The sequence below is a fragment of the Plectropomus leopardus genome, chromosome 6 (genome assembly GCF_026936395.1).
Source record: "Plectropomus leopardus strain MGB_pleo_1.0 chromosome 6, ASM2693639v1, whole genome shotgun sequence".
Lineage (NCBI taxonomy): Eukaryota > Metazoa > Chordata > Actinopteri > Perciformes > Serranidae > Plectropomus > Plectropomus leopardus.
This window is the reverse complement of record NC_142181.1, coordinates 27,514,934-27,534,953: the sequence shown is the minus strand read 5'-3', so window position 1 is coordinate 27,534,953 and position 20,020 is coordinate 27,514,934. Positions and strand designations below refer to the sequence as shown.

Here is a 20,020-nt window from a genome sequence, read left to right as displayed (position 1 = left end):
ATGTTCTATTATTGCATAAAAATAGGATTTTGAAAAGTGAGAGTGACGTGTTTTCCCCATCACCTGTGGAAACTTTGACCTCATTTACATGGATGGATTAAAAAAGAGAAACAAAAAAGACCACAGAGAGATGCAAAGGAACTGCAAAGACACCAGAAAATAACTACAAAACAGGCAAAACAACCTAAAAGAGAAACAAAGCAACTACCAAAAGACACAAAAAGACCAAAAATCTCAAAAAAATTATGTCAAAGATATACAAAATTACCTCGATAAGACACAAAATTACCCGAAAGAGAACTACAAAAAGACACAAAACAACTATAGACACAAAATGACCACAGAAAGACACAATATAACTACAGGGAGACACATTATGACTACAACGTAACGCTGAAAATCCAAAAAATACATGAAACTACCTCAATAATACACAAAATCTAAAAAAAAAGGCCCAAATGATTATAAGGAGACACAAAACCATGAAAAGATGCATGAGACCACCTTAAAGTCTGTGTTTCTTGCGCCTATATTAGCAAATATCTTTCCATCACTTCTGTATGAATGTACAAACATCATCATTTTTGATCATTTTCGTTTTTACAATCCACAAAACCTGTAAAAATTGACTAACTATCCAGCCAAAGGAAAAGAAAACACAGAAAGGTTATTTAAATTAAAGTCAAGAGTCAAGACTCAGTACAAACACAGGCCATTACTTGGGAAAAGATCACCTATCACCTGTGAGTCAGTAGACAACAAATGTGTTACTGTAAATTCAACTTGGCTCCACAAAAGCTGATTGAGCCCAAATCATTGTTGAGTTTCAGTCACACTTGCTCCATAAATCCTAACTGAATTACAATTTCCAAAATAACCCTGTCACTTTGTAGCAGCGTAACTATTTTATTGCAGATTCCTGGTGTTATCATGCATGAGGAGTGTCATAACGAAGGAAATTCTCTTAAGTAAAAAGGGTGCATGCTCCATAGGAAACAAATATGAATTTCATCTCACCCATGAAATCTTTCCTTGGCCTGAATAATCAATCCTCTTAAATAACCCTTGAATCTGCGCATTGCTCTGTGAAATTCAAGGAACAAAAGAATACAGAACAATGACACTTATTGTGAATTAATCAGGTGGTTGCAAAGGCATGTCCTCAACTGCAAAAAAGTAAGACACAGAGATCACAGAGACAAGAGAATCTGATGGAGAGTAAGATATAAAGAGAAATGCCACACTGTCTTACCGTCTTAGGCAGACCCAGACACTTCTGCACCATACGCAAAAAATTCTTTGCATCAATGGATCTCAAGCCACCCGCATCAGATTCCTTCACAAGAAAAAAAAATACACTTAATCTTGCAGAAATTAATCATCAGACTGTCAGAGTGTTTTTAAAAGATGAAGTTATACAGTACCTCAAATGCTAGCTTCAATTTCTGGAGGTTGTCAAGTGATATTGTCTCATCAATCTTTTTACAGAAAGGAAAGACAGTGACATTAGATTGTGACTTGAGCCAATTACTTATTGTGAATATTATAAGAAAGAATACATTAAACCAGTAATAAAGTTTAAATGACAAAGATTCTGTTTTTCAGTCCATTCAAAGCACTCACCAGGCAGTTCAAAAACTCTGTGTGCTAAAAATACAAATTTAGAGAGGAGACATTGACATTATATAATTATCAACACACATGAGTGGGGCTCCACCTCTAAGCACTAATGACTATCTGTAAAGGTCGCCACAAGCCATCACCGGTTGTGTAATGTCTCAGTGTTGCTTGCACGAGGCCAGATGACAGGCCGCGCTCTCTGTGTTAATGGCCCCTCTTCAATTTGCGGCGGTTTCCTAGCAACGGGTCCTTGATCCATGACACTCTTTGATCTATCATTAATAAATAACATGGATAAACAGCCTAATTCCTCAAGGATGTAACCAGAGTTGAGGTTTCCCTACGGTATCTCCTGAATTGCAGAGATAATTGTTTTATCAGTCAGAGTGATGGAAGTGCAGAAAGTGCTCATACAACCTCGACTGCTTTCCAAATCCCTTTATTAGAACTGCATAACTTTGAACTCCTGAGCCTGCCCCGTCTAATCTGTCATGGCACATTGCTTATTACATTAAGCAGGAGAGTGTGACTGACATCTGCAACTGAAACCCACAAACTTCAGCCAGTGTGTGTTTTTGCAGCAGTCTCCTACATAAGTCCATCATTCCTGTCAGCTTGAAAGCTTGAATTTAAATCTACTGGGGTCCTTTTAAGTAGTTGGCTCAGCTACTGTGTTTGTTTTACTTTGACCTGAAGCATGGCCATCCCTGGCTCTGGGACAGATTGTCCTGCTGCTGTGCTGTCAGGCTGCGAGTAAATTGATCATCAACTTGATTTAAAATGGCACTTTTGGCATTAGCTCACATTCATTCTGCCGCTCACCTTGTAAGTGAGATGCTGCAGCTGGAGTTGAGTTTGAGCATTGGGAGAGAGCTGTGTACAGTGTTGAGTGTGACAATGTAACACTCTAGTGACACCCTGAGGCTAAAAGCAGCAACTTTCAGAACTCAGTGGAAAAGAATGAAATCTATCATGGCAGTAAAATAATCTGAATTTTGGACAAATTTTACAATATAGGTTCAAAAAGATTACTTACCTTTCTCATTTCCCCTTTAGATACATGTTTTAAAAACTGTACCTTGAGACTGCGAGTGTAGTCAATACTGAGGTGTTGTCGTCTCATGATTTCAGCCTCATCTCCAAGCATGACAGAATGTCTTCGCCTGTCCTGTCTCAGCAGCTCTCGAACAAACCAGTCAGGCTTCTCTTTTCTGTCCTCGATAACACCCCCTCGTCTTGGTGCTGACAAGTCATCTGTAACATTCTCACCCCAACGACCTGGCCCAGAAGTGCATGTCCTCCTGTGCCCTGTACTACCCAGTTCAGAGAGGATGCTGGAGGATTTGAGATAAAGTTTTGATTAAATGTATGCATAGCTCTTAAATGTATATATATAGTATTATATAGTAGGTAAACATTGCTTTGGCACTTATTAAAAAGTATTTGAGAAGAACATTATAGTATCTTTACTTGATTTAGGGAAGCCAGCATTGTTATAAACTAAAAAAAAAAAAAGTCATGCAAGTGGATACTCACAGGTCTATTTAAGGTCCAGTGTGTAGGATTTAGGGAAATATTTGGCAGAAATGGAATCACTAGGTTTTCTTTATCTAAGAACGAGCTGATTTATCTACATAAAGAGCGGGTCCTCATCCACAGGGATCGCCATGTTGCTCTGCCATATTTCTACATTAGCACAGAACGGACAAACCAAACACTGGCTCTAGATTGGGCCATTCAAGTTTTTGCATCAGCCAGAGAAGCCCTTTCTAAAATGAGCAGCATTAGAAAAATAAATGTTTGAACATGAAACTGCTTTATTCAGTTTTGAAACACTCTCTGTTTGTTTTGGAGAGGAAAAAACCCTGCAGATAATTTCTCACCAGTAAAAACCTCCCGAACAACTGGATCTCAAGTTATGTGAGGAAAAAAAGATGACCACATATTAGCAGGTGCTGGTCTAGCAGCCAGTCCATGACATGCCAAACAGCTTAGGAGAAACACTGATTTGAATCATTAAATTGCTTTATTCAGTGTTTTTATTGGTTTGAACCGCATTATCTGTTTGTTTTGGAGAGAAGGAGACCTCTGCGCATGCTTGGTCTCCTTTAAAACCTCCTGCACATCTGGATCAGAAAAAAAGTGCATTGTACAAAAGCACAAATTATCTGAGAAAATAGGTGCCACACATCAGCAGGTGCTGGGTAATGGCCTGTCACTGACATGTCAAACAGCATGAGAGAAACACTGATTTCTAAAGTGAACCTACAGTATTTTTAATCACTTAGTCCGTTTGTTTGGAGGAGTAAAATCTCCTGAACAATGAACACTGAAGGAATTCTACCCAGTAAGAAGTTTCAGCTGGTTGCAATCTGTAATCTTTGCTGCTAGATGAAATTTAAGTCCCCCAAATCTTACATACTGGACCTTTAATATTAGGAGTGTAATTGTGAGCCCTTTGTTTTAGTGCACTACATGGTAACTGCTCAGTGCTGCCACAGATGGCAACTCAAGCACCATGACAACAGTAAACATTTTCTGAACATGACTTAGAAACAAGGAAAGCTTCAACCCATGATCTCTTACCCATAAATCCAAACTTACAATTAAGCAAAGCTGTCATTAAATAAGATCAAAACTCTTAAAAAAAAAACGTAATTTACCATGTGCGAAAAAACAAACAAACAGCAGATTACCTGTTCAGGTGTTGGGTTTCTAATCTTCCTGCAGCTGATGAGGAGCGGACCTTTTTCCCCAGTGGCATCCTAGTTAGACGGTGAATCTCAAAAGTTGATGTGATGTAAAAAGCAGACTTAAGAGCAGCACATTTCCTCAGTCAGACCTCCAAACAGATGTTAATCTGACAGATCTCACATTAGTGTACCTGACACTCACTCTAACATTACACCTGAGCAGAGCAGGTGGCCCCATGGTAACTAAGAAACCAAGAGTGACAACTGAGACTGAAAGACTAACTGCAAGAAACCTGCACTCGGACATGTTGACAGAGCACCAAGAAACAGCTCTGTCAACATGTTATATCATGTTGAAACTGACTATATATTTCACTATTTACCTTGTAGTTTAACTAGTTCACTGTTGTAGCAATCTTCATAATTCATCTCATTTATGTTGACATATTTTTACATTTTCATTGCAACTGCCTAGGGAGTATCCCCTTTGAAAAGGCTTGGAAAAAAACACAAAAAGAAAAGAAATAAAAAAAAACTGCTGATTTTGTTATCAAGCTGCAAACAGACTGCATCATGTCAGGGAGCAGAATACGGGGGCGATGAAACATGAAGGCACACAAATATCTTCTCATTACACAGAGATGTTTAATTACCACATCACACAAATTCCATATAAAAATGACAAAGCAAATTAATTCTGCAAGACACTTTTAATGTATTATATTATCTATTACACATTTTACCCCTACCATGACAAGAAATTATATTAAAACACAAAGACAGATATACTAACTACTGTAAGAAATAAGATTCAGTGAGGTCCCGGCCAGCTCGATATCCACTCTGGTGAGCTGAAATGAGGAACAGCTACTGCGAGTTTATTCACTTTCTCACTGTTGTTTTGATATTCATCTTTTCTTAGAACTGTTCTTATGGCCTCCTTTTCTGCAAAGCCAAAACACACAAAACATGAATGACCTGCCCATCAAATCAAAATCAGTAAGCAACCTATTAAAGGAGCAGTGTGTAAGATTTTAGGGGGAATTAGTGGCATCTAGCAGTAATGATTGCAAATTGCAATCAGCTGAAACTTCTCCTGTTTAGAATTTTAGTGTTCAGATGGGCCTGGTGAATAAAGCTGATAAAAAGATAGACTTAAGCAGTTTCACATCACAAATCAGTGTTTCTGGAAAAAAAAATACGAAAAAACATTTTTCCAACGTTGTTTGATAAGGAGGGGCTGCTAACTAATGGCCAACACAAAAACACAAAAAATGCAAACGGCTCCATCTAGAGCTGGTGTTTGGTTTGTCTGTTCTGGGCTACTCGACACATGGAGGTGCAACATGGGGATCTCCATAGATGAGGACCAGCTCCCTATGTAGTAGATATAGACAGTAACAAAGCATTATTATTATTTTCAGGTAATTATACAGGAAAGAAAATGTACATATTATATTATATTCCATTTCTGCCAATTTACGTATCCCCCAAAATCCTACACAAAGGACCTTTAAAATGCTTAAACATTCAAAGTTGATACTTACCCTCCTTAGGTAAAACTCTGTGTAACTGCTGCATCTCCTGGGGCAGCAGAGACTTTATCAAACATGTGACATCAGTGACTTTATTTCCAAAAAACCTGTCATAGTTTGTTAAAGCTGATCTTTTCTGTTGTGTGTGCCTTTGCACAACAGTTGGAACTGCAACACACAGAGGATAATAAGTTGATTAAACATTAACCTAGGTAAACTGCAAACACTCTTTCCTGTGTTTACATCCATATTTTCTTTCTTTGGCATGCAGTACCTATACCACGACAGGCCAGGTTAGGATCTGTGTTGCCTCTGTAGTGAGACTGATTGCTCAGCATTTCAGGTTTTTGCTTTGGCTGTCGGTAATTGTCTCTCATCTCTGTGTCCGTAGAGAGCGGTGGCACTTCCTGCCTGCTGTTCAGAGGTGCAAGTCTTCTTCCTGCATTTTTAATATGATCATGTCCTGTCAAACAAGTTCCACAACAAAGGGACTATAGAAACAAATGCTGTGGTGGTTTTGTTTGGACACGCCTGTGTGCTTGGATGTCAGTAGATCAGGCACTCTTGTACATGCTTTTATACACACAGGACCAAACCAACAGACTTGTCCTACCTTGAGGCATACCCATGAAGTCACATCTGTAGATGGAGCGATACTGTGCTGTCAAGGCTTTACGGATCTCCCCTTCAGATGCAGGACATTTCAAAGGGAAGCCAACATACTTGGAGCTTCGTGCGGTGTCCTTCGGCAGCCTCCACATCATGAAAGACTTAGAGAAAATAGCTTGTTTAAAGGTTACGATACATTGTGAGAGGTCAAGCATGGCATTCAACTATGAATGTAAAATTGAGGCTAACACAGCCTAAATACCAACCTGACTGGGATGCGGGTTGTTTCTCCTTTGCCCTGAGGCTGTTCCTGTGTGAATGCATTCAGGTTTACAGGCTGGCTTCCAGCAAAAATCCTTGTTGTACACAGTTGAACCAAAAGGTCCAGACTGTGAATAAGAGTCTATAAATGAAGTTGATGTTGCGCACCTACAAATGCATCAACATAGACAGACAATTACAGAAAGAGAGAGAGAAACAAACACATAAATCTGCTTTCTTATTCCAAATTCAACCCCAAGCCAAAAAGCCCATAAATGACTTACAAAAAAATTTGGGCGGTTGAGTTTGGTCGATAGATGAATTGTCTTCGATTAGACGTCTCATATGGATCCCACCACTGTTTGCCCTCTGCAAAAAAAAATATGAGTATTTGTTCTAAACCCTGAATTCTTGAGATGTAGTGTATAACTTTAACTCTGGGCCACAGGCAATAAGCAGGGTACACTTTCCCTTTATTTATTTTTTTTTTTTTTAAAAAGAAGATTTTAGAAAGTGAGGGGGACACTTTCCCCCCATTTCCAATGTAAATATGCCCTTGCTAAACCTCACAACAGCAGGACCGGAATAACCCAAAGACAAGGGGGCATCAATAAGTAAATTAAATGTGAAACTCCTACAGTGACGATTACAATGTTGTAAGAATTAAAATTATACCTACAGGAGTTACAATCATAAAATGTGACTCGGCAATAGTCCAAAAATAATACTGTGGAATTATTCAAAATAAAAAGTTAGAGTTTAACGTATAATATAGCCTACTTACACAATATAAGATAAGCCTAGCATATGATTATAAACCAAAATGTATTAGAAATGTAAGAAAATATTGTAACATAGATTATGTTACTTTCAAGTTAATTTACAAATGTCTTGCAAGCTTTATATATCCTTGGTTTCATTACCTTTGGTTGCCATTGGTGACCACTGTTTTGGTATCTCGTGCTATAGTTGTTTCCAGTGAAGTGAAAATCTTTCCATTTCCAAATGACAGTTCAAAACATTGATGGCTTGCTGAAAAGCGGAAATGTCAACCCTGGGTCCTAAATTTGAGTTTGTGTGTATAAAGTTGGTCTTTCAGGTGCAGAGGCAGAGTTGGTCCCGGCAGGGTGTTTGTAGGTGCTGTGGTTATGGAGACCTACAACATTTGAATGGCCACTGTGAGCTGCTCAGCAGGGGAGATGTTGCATTAAAAATGTAACATTGCCAGAGATGCCTTTTTTATGTCTATTGCTGGTGTAAAGTACTAAGTACTTTAATCAAGTAATGTCATTCCATATTATAATCTTCAACTCTACAAAACTTATAATTGTCTTGTATACTGATGGATTGTAAAATGTTCTTCAAATTCTTGCACTCCATGTGCTCATCCAATTTATAATATAAATATCTTCCAACTATTTAAGTTTAGCTATAAATACAAGGAGAGAATCAAACACTCCAGATAATTTAATTTTTATTCTCAAACTAATTCATATACTTACTCCTTTTCAGCCAGACAGTCATCTATTAATCTTTATGAGGTTAAATCTGTGAAAATAAATGAAAACTACATAAAAGTAGCTCCACTTTAAGCAGTTATATAGCATTAAAATAACAACAATAACTAAAGCCCAAATATACATTTTAAAAATGTTCTAACTCAAGTACATAGTTAGACCACACTACAACTCAAGTCGACGACGTTGCAAACGATATTGTTGAAATCACTTTAAGAGCGATGTGATGAACACTGACAGCCAATCAATAAGCTGTTTTCTTGAGGTGCTGACACAACTTGAGCTGTGTATTCAGTAAAAGATAAGAGTTGTTTCACTTCACAAGTCTGTGCTTGCTTTCAGTCCCAACCTGACTCTTCCTGCATAGAAGTTGGTATGTAAGGTGTGGTGTAGACGTTGTAACCCCCGGGCCTGAACACCTCCCTCTGTAACTGGATCTTAGATTTTTTCACACAGAGACTCCTTGACTGTACGAATCAGAACATTACCTCCACAGCCACAACATTCAACACCAGTGCCCTGAATATTATTGAATCACTCTACCGCGATGGCCAGAAGAGGAATAAAAGCTCATGGCTATACTACAGTAAGGATCTCTGGCTTCTAAATAAACTAGATGTTATACTGTATGCTGGGCCAAACTTCTCTTTTATATGTCCTTAATTTTGGAACTGACATAATGTCTTTGAACAAAGAGTTAACATGGCAGCATAAGTTATTCCTGTAAATATACACCATGTCCGCCCCCTTAAAGAGTGAGCAAAGCTCTTTTGCCCAAGTGTCATTTACCCTTATCCCACATAAACATCTTCTTATTTATTCTGCTCTCTGCCATGTTCATCAGCCAATTACACAATTGAATCAGTTCACATTTTTGTTGGTACCCAGCCCATGTCGCTGATTTGCTGGAATAGAGTGCCCCAGTAGTGAGTCCTAAAACCTGCAAAAGAAATATCACTCCAGTTCCCTCGTCTCAAACTCAGTGATTTTTTAAACAGGTTTTTGTATTAAAGTCTGAAATAAGGTCTGTTGCTAAAGGCCCAGACACATCAACCCGACATCAGAGAATTACCAGCTGCATCACCCTCACCTCACCGTGTCTTATCCAAAAAGTTGCACATGAACACAACAAATAGACGGCCAACAAGCACGTTCTGTGTGAGGGGAGATATCCCTCCATCCCAGAAGATGGTAGTCATCTGTGATAGTCATTCAAAACGGGAAACTATAAGAGCACAAAGATCGTAGTTTGTTATTATGAGAAGTGTAAAAATGCTTTGGTTCATCATGAAACTCAGGCAGATGGAGGTATATGATTCAAACTGGACCTGAAGCATTTGGAACAGCATTTTGCTCACAGTAATTTGAGCAAAGGCATAATAAAGCAGAATGCTAACGAGTCCATGCCCACATGCTCTAACTATTATGAAACTTCAGATTGTAGTTAATATAGAGCCCAGGAATGAGTCCTAAAACGTTAACATTTCAGCATCTCTCGTTCCCTTGTGAATGTGCGTTTGGATGGATGTGTGAAATAAGGTCTGTGGTTAAGCAAGCTGAAGAGACTTTCATGTTTTGTTCTCCGACATAAAATGCGTCAGTAAATACCCCACTGTGAACTTTGGCTAAATAAGACTACAGAACGTCATAACGGCAAACATGGCTTTACAGCCTCACTGTGATGAAGACGTTCAGTCATATGACTGTGATGGAGTTTGTTTATAGCCTTTTATAGCCATTAGCTTTTCACTTCTGCTGATTGTATATATGTTTCAAAAATCCTGAAAGTGGTGTTCATTAGTGAAGATTAACTTACTGAAAAAAAAACTGTAAATATCATAAAGGTTTGTTTCACACAGAGCTGATTTTCTGCAATGATCCAAAATCCAATGGAAAAATCCCGAAGGCTTTTTGACAAGGGAACAAGGGTGACGTTTCGGGGTTGGACTGTAGAAAATGTCATCCCTGGGGTGCTCTATATACTTGCCCCCAGAGCATCACGTTTGTGCTAAGTTTGGTGAAACTTTATCCACTGGGTTTTTCAGGTACATATATGTGGAACACCCATAATATTAACCTTTAAATTATCCTCTCTGAATATTGAGCAAATAAAAGCAACACAGATACTAAAAAAGAATAATCCTGACTTTCCTCATTGTTTCAAAGAGTTAGCTGGATTCAGCAAAGTTACACAAAAACACAAGCAAACTAACCAGCTGAGGCAGTGATGCCAGAAACTCCCACCTTCTGTCAGGCAAAACTATTGTGTCTGACTAGGGAGTTTGGTGGCTTTAAGAGAGCACAGGTGGATATAATGGCTTCAGTTCCTGATCAGAAAGGGCTGTCTGACAGTAAGATAAAGAGGTGAAAATATTCTAAATATAGCATACAAGTTAATTGATCTTGACTTTTTCCTGTGCCTTGCAACCCTGCCTTTATTAGAGGGCATTGTAACAGAAGAAATAGAAAGCCATTAATATGATTAATATTTATTACATTTAAGACATACATGTAAGCATTAAATGTATTTGAAATAAAAAATAATATATCAAAATTGACATATATACACACATCTGCCATTCAATGTAATGGATGACGCTGTGGTGTATAAACAAACATTTATGATTCTTATGGGTTTTGTTCAGTAAGATAATCTTAACTAATGAACACCACATTCAGGATTTTTTAAGCCTAAATACAATCAGCAGGAATAAAAACTAACATAAGGCTACAAACAAACTCCACCACAGTTACATGACTAAACGTCCCCACCACAGCAAGGCTGTAAATCCATGTTCGGCCTGATGACTTATTTGGCTGCTTTTTTGCAACTGTCTTTTTTAAGACATCAAAACTTCAAAGTTAACAGTGGGGAATTTACTGACGTATTTTATATCAGAGAACAAAACGTTAAAATCTGTTCAGACTTTCTCTTAACCACAGACGTTATTTCACACATCAAGCCAAAAACACATTCAGAAAACCCAATGACTTTGAGTCGAGGGAACCGGAGATGCTGAAATGCCAGTGTTTTAGGAGGCATTCCTGGGCTCTCTATTAACCACAATCTGAAGGCTCATAATGATTGATGCATGTGGGCGTGGCCTAGCCAGCATTTTGCTTTATTATGCCTTTGCTCAAATTACTGGCTGTGTTCGAAATCATCCACTCATTCACTCACTCCCTATCCACTACATCGTGTATATGATGTAGTGAACTACATCATATACACGATGTAGGGAACGACGACGGGAGGAGAATTTGGACACTACATGGTAATTTCCTGAACGTGGTTGCGTCAGCAGATGCGCCATGGTTATTCAACTATAAATACCATCATACTAAAAAATACAAATGTAATGTTCAATCAGGAATGACAAATATGAATTCTGAAATGTCTTTTATTGATGAATATGCACCACTAGAATATATCCCATCCATGCAGAGCCGCATTTCTGCGGCCGGAGAACAGCTGGTTGTGCTTAACACGAAGCTTAATAAGCTTCTCAACATCTTCATCAGTCCCTTGGAACAAGAAACAGAAAAGCATTTATTTTTCTAACACACCGCCAATTGGGAAAAGAGAACAAAATGCTATGATCAGATGTGAGCGGGTGTGCGGGTGTCTGCTCCTAGCCAGAGCTGCAACTACCGGCAAGCCCTAGCATTAGCCTTAGCGTTAGCGTTAGCTCGCAGATACAAATAACAAACCGGATGCTTCTCCACCAACAAATCCGCTTGTTATGACAATTCGCAACCCTTAAAAGGCATAAAACCACGCCACCGAAGTATTACACACATCAAATGTGTATATTGTAATGTTACTTAAATTTATATACAAAAGCGGCGGTTGGTGCGGCAGCCATCGTCTCCTTCTTCTCCTCTTCCAAAACACGACCGCATTGCATTGTGGGATACGGAGCACAAAGTAGTGTGCTTGTTCACTCAATTTTGCGGTGCATTGTGGGTGTTTTCTCGTCCACTACATAGTGGATGAAATTAATCGCGGAGAATTCGAACAACACTACAAAATGGCGAACACACTATATAGTGCACTACATCCGTGATAGAGGGTGATTTCGAACACAGCTACTGTGAGCGAAATGACATCCCAATGTTTGGGATCAAGTTTGGTTCCAGTCTGCTTGATGGTGGTATATGAATAGACTTTTTTTTGATAATTATAACCTCAATAACAATAATAAGACATTATTATGATATGTAAAAATCAAAAATATAGTAGACACAAATCTAGTGAAATTATCTAGATCAATAATTGAGCAAACTAATTGTAATGTCATTTCAAATGAAATCCAATTCCTTATAAAAATGTTTTGTGAACAGATAGGATAAAACCCAGTGTTTGTGATTATGTTGCCAAAGTATAAAGGTTAACAATAAAAATTAATAATTTGGTTGAATTGTGATTCTCAAAATGAGTATTTTAACTGATGTAGATACTAACTTCTCTCACACAATTAATTGGTTCTAAGCTGATGTTACACTGAATTACAGTTTAGTGGGGTGTTGTTTTTTTTAATAGTTATTTTAGTTAAAAATGATAAAATTGCACATTTTACATTCCAGTGTACCATAAAAGGTTAAATGGTAAAATGTGTTTCACTTTTAATTTTTGGGTGCTTGAAAACCCAATTACATCTTTGACCCATATATATATATATATATATATGTATGTGTGTGTGTGTGTGTGTGTGTGTGTGTGTGTGTGTGTGTGTGTCCCAACTTCACTTGAATCATTTTTTTTTTGCCTCCAATAAAAATACAGCCGTTTGTTGTTTGACATTCAAGCTTGGCGCCACCGCCCCGTCGTGTTTTGAATAACCAGTGCAACAACCGAGCCTGGAGTACGCGAGCGTCCAATAAGATACGTGAAGGAGTCGACGGCAGCCAATGTTCGGCAGGCGGTGTTCAGGACAAACACAGAGACATCCACACAGCCGAAAGACCGCGCATTGACAGTATTTGTCCTCCTATTGTTTGAGACGTACCGACGTGCTGGCCTCACATAGCGCTGTAGGGGTAAGCATTATAAATGTTGACTTACAAGCAAAGACACTTACTTGTAATGAATGAAACAGTGGGCTGCTGTAGGATTTGCACAGCATGCATCTGCGTTGTAAATGTTTAGTTGCATGACTGAGCTGGTTAGGATGCTAACAGTGTCGAGCTAAGTGTGTTGCTAGTTCTGTTGCGTAGGTTGTTATCTAACAATGACATTAGCTGTGGCAATAAATAATAACCACAACAAAGTATCATGCACCCCCAGTCATAAATGCATCTACTACGCACTGGTCACCGTATCGTCCGATAATGTGATAAGAGCTAACACATATAGCCTGCTACGCTAGCCGGATAATGCTGGCTGGCCGTGTTGTTAGCATACAAGCTAACGCTAGCTAGAGGGTGAACGTAGGTTAATACCGCTGACTGTTGCTGAGGCAGCCCGTGTGCACAGATGCAGGAGAAGCATCTTTCTCCAAGACCACTGCCATTTTTATTGAAACTTTAAATCAAATAAGATACATTAAACCATAAATACCGTTGAGGTGAAATACGGGGCCCGTTTGGAAGCGGGGGGTGTGTGTTAGTAGCTCGCTAGCCATTGTTCGCAATCAAATCAGCCATTTTAATAATCGTCTCATGAAATGAGCACCGTGTCATGTCAGCGTGCTAACACCAGCTAGCCTAGCTAAAGGGCTAAAAGCAAGATGACACAAAGCGAGAGCGGCTAACAGCTAGCGAACAATCAAAGGCGTCGGAAGCTAATGCTAATGTCTTCATCTGCATTAATGGGAGGCTAACGTTGCTAGACAATATAACGGACTGTGCTGTTTTTCACTAGCTTTGCATTGAACCACCGTGAATGGATGCTTGACGCAAACTAATGTGTAGCTGAGTTTAATATTAAAAGAAGCATCATGTTGGCCTCTGCGTATAATGGATTATTAGTCATCCTAGACATCCTCCTCCCACCACCCCATTTAAACAATAGATGGGGCTGACAAAGCAAGAGGCAGATAATTTACCAGGGAGATGTTTCGATGTTCCTGCTGTATGAGTAGATATGGATTAATTTATCTCAAAACATATTTTTCTCTCTATTTAGCAAGCCAGGATGAGGAAGGATCCTCGGAAGCCGAGGGGCAAGATGTCCTCATATGCCTACTTTGTGCAAACATGCAGAGAGGAGCATAAGAAGAAACATCCCGATGCCTCTGTCAACTTTGCAGAGTTCTCCAAGAAATGTTCTGAGCGATGGAAGGTAAAATCAATCTCAAAATAAATAAAAAAAATTATATTCTAGGAATCCAATTTTTTTGTGTACATCTTCTAAAACCTCTTGTGTCTTTCCCAAGACCATGTCCCCAAAAGAGAAAGGCAAGTTTGAAGATAAGGCCAAAGAAGACAAGGTGCGTTATGAGAGGGAAATGAAGAATTACATTCCCCCAAAGGGCCAGAAGAAGAAGAGATTCAAGGACCCCAATGCCCCCAAGAGACCACCGTATGTACCATAATCAACTTGCTCCACAACAGTTTTTTTTTTCTTTTGTCTTTTTTTTCTGAAATTAAGTTCCGAGTGGATTGTGATATCGTTAACACTGACACATTTTTATTCTCCACAGGTCTGCATTCTTCCTGTTCTGTGCAGACTTTCGCCCCAAGGTGAAAAGTGAGCATCCTGGACTCGGCATTGGGGACACGGCAAAGAAGCTGGGAGAGATGTGGAACAGCTCATCTGCGGAGAACAAGCAGCCGTATGAGAGGAAGGCTTCCAAGTTGAAGGAGAAATATGACAAGGTGAAAAGACAAATCTGGACCTGTTTTTGTGAAATTTTCAAATCACATTTTGAGCCTGTTTGGGTTACATTTACATTGAAGAGTAGGTTTCTCTGTAGCACTAAAAACACATCTGTTATGCTCTCCACAGGATATTGTTGCCTACCGCACAAAGGGCACTGTGGATTCAGCACCTGCCGCCGCAGCAGAAGATGATGAGGAGGAGGAGGAAGAAGAGGAGGAGGGAGAAGAGGAGGAAGAGGACGATGATGATGATGAGGATGATTAGATTGCATAGGGATGGGACCTGAATTTTTCTTTATGCCATATAACCCTAATATACTCAATTCACCACCTTGAAACATAAGTCAGATTGAACAAGAACATGTGTATATTTAATGTTTTTAAGATGTACAGTGTTATTCTCCTTTTTTTGTAAAGTTAACACTACATATCTTAAGTTTGAGATTTTCTAGTCGTAGGTCTTTATCCCCTGCCATATTATGTAACAATTTAGGAGAACTAAAAATCAGTATGAAAGTAACTAGTCTGTAGGTGTTGCAGCTCAAAAATGAGATTTCTGAGTTGTTAGTGTATTTTCTTTATTTTGAAAAATATTTTTTTATGTGCTGTCCCAATGTCTTTTTATTGTTCTTTGAATACCACTAATATCAAACACAGCTGTCGACATTCAAAAATGTCTTCAATAAAGGTCGTTTTTTTAAGAAGTGTGTTTTGTCTTCCTCTAATGTTAGTCACCTCAGTATCTCCGAAGTTTTCAGTTAGTTCTGAAAGGCACAACTTTTAGAACATGTAGCCCATCAAGTATACATGGCAGGAATGGATCTAATGACTGTTACCTAACATTTAAATGGAAGTTTACACTTTGACTTGTCTATAAGTCAGAACATGCAGAAAACAGTCAAAAGTGAGCATAATTTAATACATGAGGTTAAAAATTGTTTAAAAAATGGTATACATTGTAAGATCCATTTGAAAGTGTTATCTCAATTTTTCAAAAACCAAGTTTCTTTTGAATGTGCTGAAATGTGTGGCACCTTACCCCATTTTCTAAAATTTTAGACAACCCAATGTTAGACCCACATTGGAGAAATTTGCATTGCTTATTATTCTACAAAATATGACATCTCACTAAAGTTAAGTTAAATAATATTTAAATATTTCTGAAAACAAAATCTTTAGGAGACATGTCTGATTATTGCAACAGCATCTCTGAATAAAATGAACAAATTTAACCAGCTAGTATTATAGGTTCCAACTTCAGAGGGTAATATTTAAGCATAACATTTAAATGACTAGTTGGCTATTCGCTCACATACCTAATACCTAATACAAATACATAAATCACTGTAATTCACTGAAAAAATAACTTTCTCTGTTTAAAAAGTAAAGCTAATGGCTGTACAAGTGCAAGATAGCATGTCAGCTTTTTGTTCTTTTAATGGTATCAAATTTATTTTAAATTACAGTTTCTGATGTGTAAATGTCAGCAGTGAAGCTGTCCATAGATAAAAAATTATACAGTTAGATTTTGGGAACAAGGAAACAGCAAATTATATGAAGACATTAATTTGAGAAATTAAAATTTGCTTTTACAGAGTATATTACTAGTAAAAATTTGCAAAAGACTTTGATTTGGACAGAATGAATGAATTGTTGTCCTGTGGGAGTTATTGCAGTTACCTGGAAACGTTTGATCTTGTGCTACTGGCTTTCACATTTCTGTTTTGTGTTTCCTGAATTGCCCTGAAAATAGGGTGTATTCCCTGGCTGGTTATTGTACTGTGGTTTTAGGAATCTAAATCCAGAAGGTGGCGCCATGATGAAGTAAACTGCAGTGTGTGCAATTAAAAGTTTAAATCAGTTGGCTATTGTGTCATGCACATGCAAGTACCCATGTGAATTTATAAGAAACCAACCAAAAATGTTGGAGTGACGAAACATTGAGTGCAAAAACATTTGTCAGACACGAACATAACTTCATACATTACAGAAGGAGAGAAAAATCTTTGTCTTCTGTCCCAGGATCGAAAATGAAATCAGCCAAAGGAAAGTTTGCTTCATGTTATATAAGTTTAATGAAAAGACAACCTAGTGCAGTTCCTTAAACACTCAAAATAAGATTCAATTTTATTAATATTAGGCCCCCAAAAGTCATAAAATAGTATTAAATTTGTGATGCCTTACTTGCAGCAAATATTTAATTTTTATTTCTTTTTATCAAAATGAGTCAGACTCTTCTTAATGAAAATCATGTTACAAAGAAAAAAATACAGTTTAATCAACACTTTTCTAGGTCATTTTTGTGTGCTTATTTTCAGGTGATTTTCTTGGAATATTTTAACTTTTTTTTTTTTTTGGTAAATTTTTAGGCCATGTCTTGTTAAGTTGCTCATTGCCTTCACCTCATGATTTTGAAAGAAATCAAACTAATTTGCTCAGGTTTAAAGAGTTAAATCATCATAACCAAAAGATCATGAAACAGACTGTATCATCAGTCTCACCATCTACTCACAGTTTACAACGGCTTTTCTCTTCAGACAGACCAGCTGGTTTGTAAAGCTAGAGGAGATGTACTTGTGCACACACAGATACACTTTGACTTTTGGCTGAATTCTGCTTCACATAAGGCTTTACTTATTTTTCATCAGACAATATGCTCTCAGTTTAGTTTTGTAAAACACATATTACACAGTGCTTTTGTCCCTAATTTCACCTATCATATTACTGAATAAGTATAATTCAGACAAAAACACAGTTAGTCATAAGAATTAGTAGTGTTTTTTTGTGACCAAAGGAGGATATATCCCTACTGAGTTTGCCCACACAAACACAAAACAAAGTGCTCTAATGTCACCTAAGTATCCAGAGAAAGGGTCTCTCTGTGGTTTTTGTGTTCACTTCCCAAGTGAGTCCAGGCAGGGCTCTTTTGTGATCCTTCGCTAGGATTGAGTTCCCTCTGTGTGAAACTAGAGACGGTCTCACAGTCACGGTGGTCTCGCGGTCACTTAAAGGGGGTTCACATGTCCATTTATCAGACTTTTCTCAGCAGCATTGCTCTTTGCCACACAAAGACGTGTCCTTTCAAAAGTGTTTGCAAATATGAGTGAAGCCACAGTGGTCTCCTTTCAGCGAGCCGTGCACAGAAACAGGCTTTCAGCGCTTAGTGTTCCTGCATATAGTTAACATTAGGATTACATCAATTCTTATTGGGGGGGAAAGCAGTGATGATGGTGTGTATCGGTTACATAATGTGATGTAAATATGATCCCATAAGAGGCAGTAATTTGATTTTAAACATCAAGGAGAAACTCATTCGAATACTCTCTAATTATACACAATTGCTTCATGATGGTACACTAACTGTTAATCTAAATTCAGCTTTAACATTCTGTGCCACAGTGTCATGTCAGCGCTCTTTTGAAACCTGTGATTCACAGCAGCAGTTTTCTTTTCTTTCCTTTCACCCATTCAGTGAACGCCTTGCAGCCTCTGAATGAATTCCCCAATCTGACATGCAGCAAAAAAAAAGGCTCCCTCCAGGCTCCCTTACTGGAGGCAACTGTTCAAAGAGTCCATTTCATCTCTACATCGAGGAACTTCAATAACAAAATCCATGGAGAGAATTTAAAATAGGCTGATTCAGCTAAACATAGTGCTTATTTTTATTTTCTTTTATTCAGGGGAATCCTTTTTTTTAGACAAGATGTGGATTAATTAATTTAACAACTGTGGGACATGTTTTCTTTTCAACCACATACAACAACAAACCTTCAATCTGCAGTATGTGGAGCCCCAAAGAGTTTTTTTTCTGTTTTTTTTTTCCCGCTGCAGGATGTGCATAGAGTGATGTCAAAGAGGCGTGTCAGTCAGGATTACAAGCTGAGAAGATTGAGTAATCACTATGGATACAGCTTTTATAGTTTTCCATCTGTTGGTCTGGTGTGGAGGTAATGCTGTGCAGTTTCCAGGACTTCCCTTTTTAATGCCATGTCTGTTTTGTTTCGCTTAGGATCTTATTTTCTCTCTCGACTTTGCAATTCTGACTAAGTGAGAGGCACTTAGGAGGTAAACTTTATAATGGACTCTACTGGACACTGGAGAAAATACGCAGTTTTATTGTTTAATTTTTTGGTAAGTTGGCCTGTTAGTTTACGTGCTGCAGCACTGGGGGGTAATTTATTACAACTGATGTTTGAATATATTAATCACTTCAGTTTCAATTTTAATAATTTATCAAGTTTATATGGAATTAAAATGTGTGGAATATGTTCAGGCTGAAAGACCAAATCTCCCTCTGAGAAAATAAAGTATTTATCATTTAAATGCTTAAAAAGCTCCCCATTTGTGCATATTTGACATAAACAAGAAACTAAGGCTGGATTGCATAAACAAGTTAAATTAAATCATCCAATTAACTAATTAAATCATGGTTTAAAGTTAAATTCTGTTGCACCAAACTTTAAAACAGAATAAAAATTAAGAAATTTTGCATTTAAATCTCTCTTTACATCTCAGTTTAGTTTTTTTTTTCTGTAAAACTAGATTAAATTTAATTCTGTTGCAGTGAAACTTCAATTCAAACTGTGATCCAGGGATGACTTAAAACCTACAGTTGAGGGGGTTTAACTTTTTTTAACGGCTATCTTTCTGAGATCGATTTAGCAAAATAAGTTAGGTTCTCTAAGAAAGTTGAGACAGACTAAATTGATATAACTTTTATGATGATGGTGAATTTTTGGCTTTTTTATACGGTGCGATCAGCGTGCTGATTATGCTTGTATTATTATTTATTTAGTTGTTTATTTATTATCTTAATTTTTATATGACGCTTGCCCCAATTGATTAAATTCAGATTAAATTCAGTTTAAATAAATAAACTTTATGAAACCAAGATTTAATGGTGCAGCAGAGCTCTGCTTATTTTAAAACTGGATTTATTCATTTTTAAACTTGGTTTTAATGT

General features: G+C 37.8%; 3 protein-coding genes across 5 annotated transcripts; 1 reads left to right on the top strand and 2 right to left on the bottom strand.

The window, feature by feature from the left end:
- Nucleotides 1-1,008: 1,008 nt before the first annotated feature.
- On the bottom strand, nt 1,009-4,537 carry LOC148189420 (uncharacterized). Its single transcript, XM_088078356.1, has 5 exons — nt 4,317-4,537; nt 2,699-2,954; nt 1,425-1,478; nt 1,253-1,336; nt 1,009-1,083 (listed from the first exon to the last, which is right to left on the bottom strand). Exons 1-5 carry the CDS (start codon nt 4,382-4,384, stop codon nt 1,009-1,011), a joined length of 537 nt encoding a protein of 178 aa, XP_087934482.1. The 5' UTR covers nt 4,385-4,537.
- Nucleotides 4,538-4,934: 397 nt separating this feature from the next.
- On the bottom strand, nt 4,935-8,958 carry tex26 (testis expressed 26). 3 transcript variants are annotated; one of them, XM_088078299.1, is made up of 8 exons: nt 8,221-8,958; nt 7,642-7,874; nt 7,003-7,087; nt 6,724-6,886; nt 6,462-6,618; nt 6,123-6,287; nt 5,861-6,016; nt 4,935-5,690 (listed from the first exon to the last, which is right to left on the bottom strand). In XM_088078299.1, exons 2-8 carry the CDS (start codon nt 7,652-7,654, stop codon nt 5,557-5,559), a joined length of 873 nt encoding a protein of 290 aa, XP_087934425.1. In that variant the 5' UTR covers nt 7,655-7,874; nt 8,221-8,958; the 3' UTR covers nt 4,935-5,556. The 3 variants fall into 3 exon arrangements, with proteins under 3 accessions (XP_087934425.1, XP_087934426.1, XP_042341983.1); XM_042486049.2 differs by having other exon boundaries at nt 4,939-5,258; XM_088078300.1 differs by lacking the exon at nt 8,221-8,958 and having other exon boundaries at nt 7,642-8,204.
- Nucleotides 8,959-13,114: 4,156 nt separating this feature from the next.
- Nucleotides 13,115-15,761, top strand: hmgb1b (high mobility group box 1b). The gene is made up of 5 exons (XM_042486457.2): nt 13,115-13,275; nt 14,363-14,518; nt 14,613-14,758; nt 14,880-15,054; nt 15,185-15,761. The coding sequence occupies exons 2-5, from the start codon at nt 14,372-14,374 to the stop codon at nt 15,320-15,322; spliced, it is 606 nt and encodes a 201-aa protein (XP_042342391.1). The 5' UTR covers nt 13,115-13,275; nt 14,363-14,371; the 3' UTR covers nt 15,323-15,761.
- Nucleotides 15,762-20,020: the final 4,259 nt, after the last annotated feature.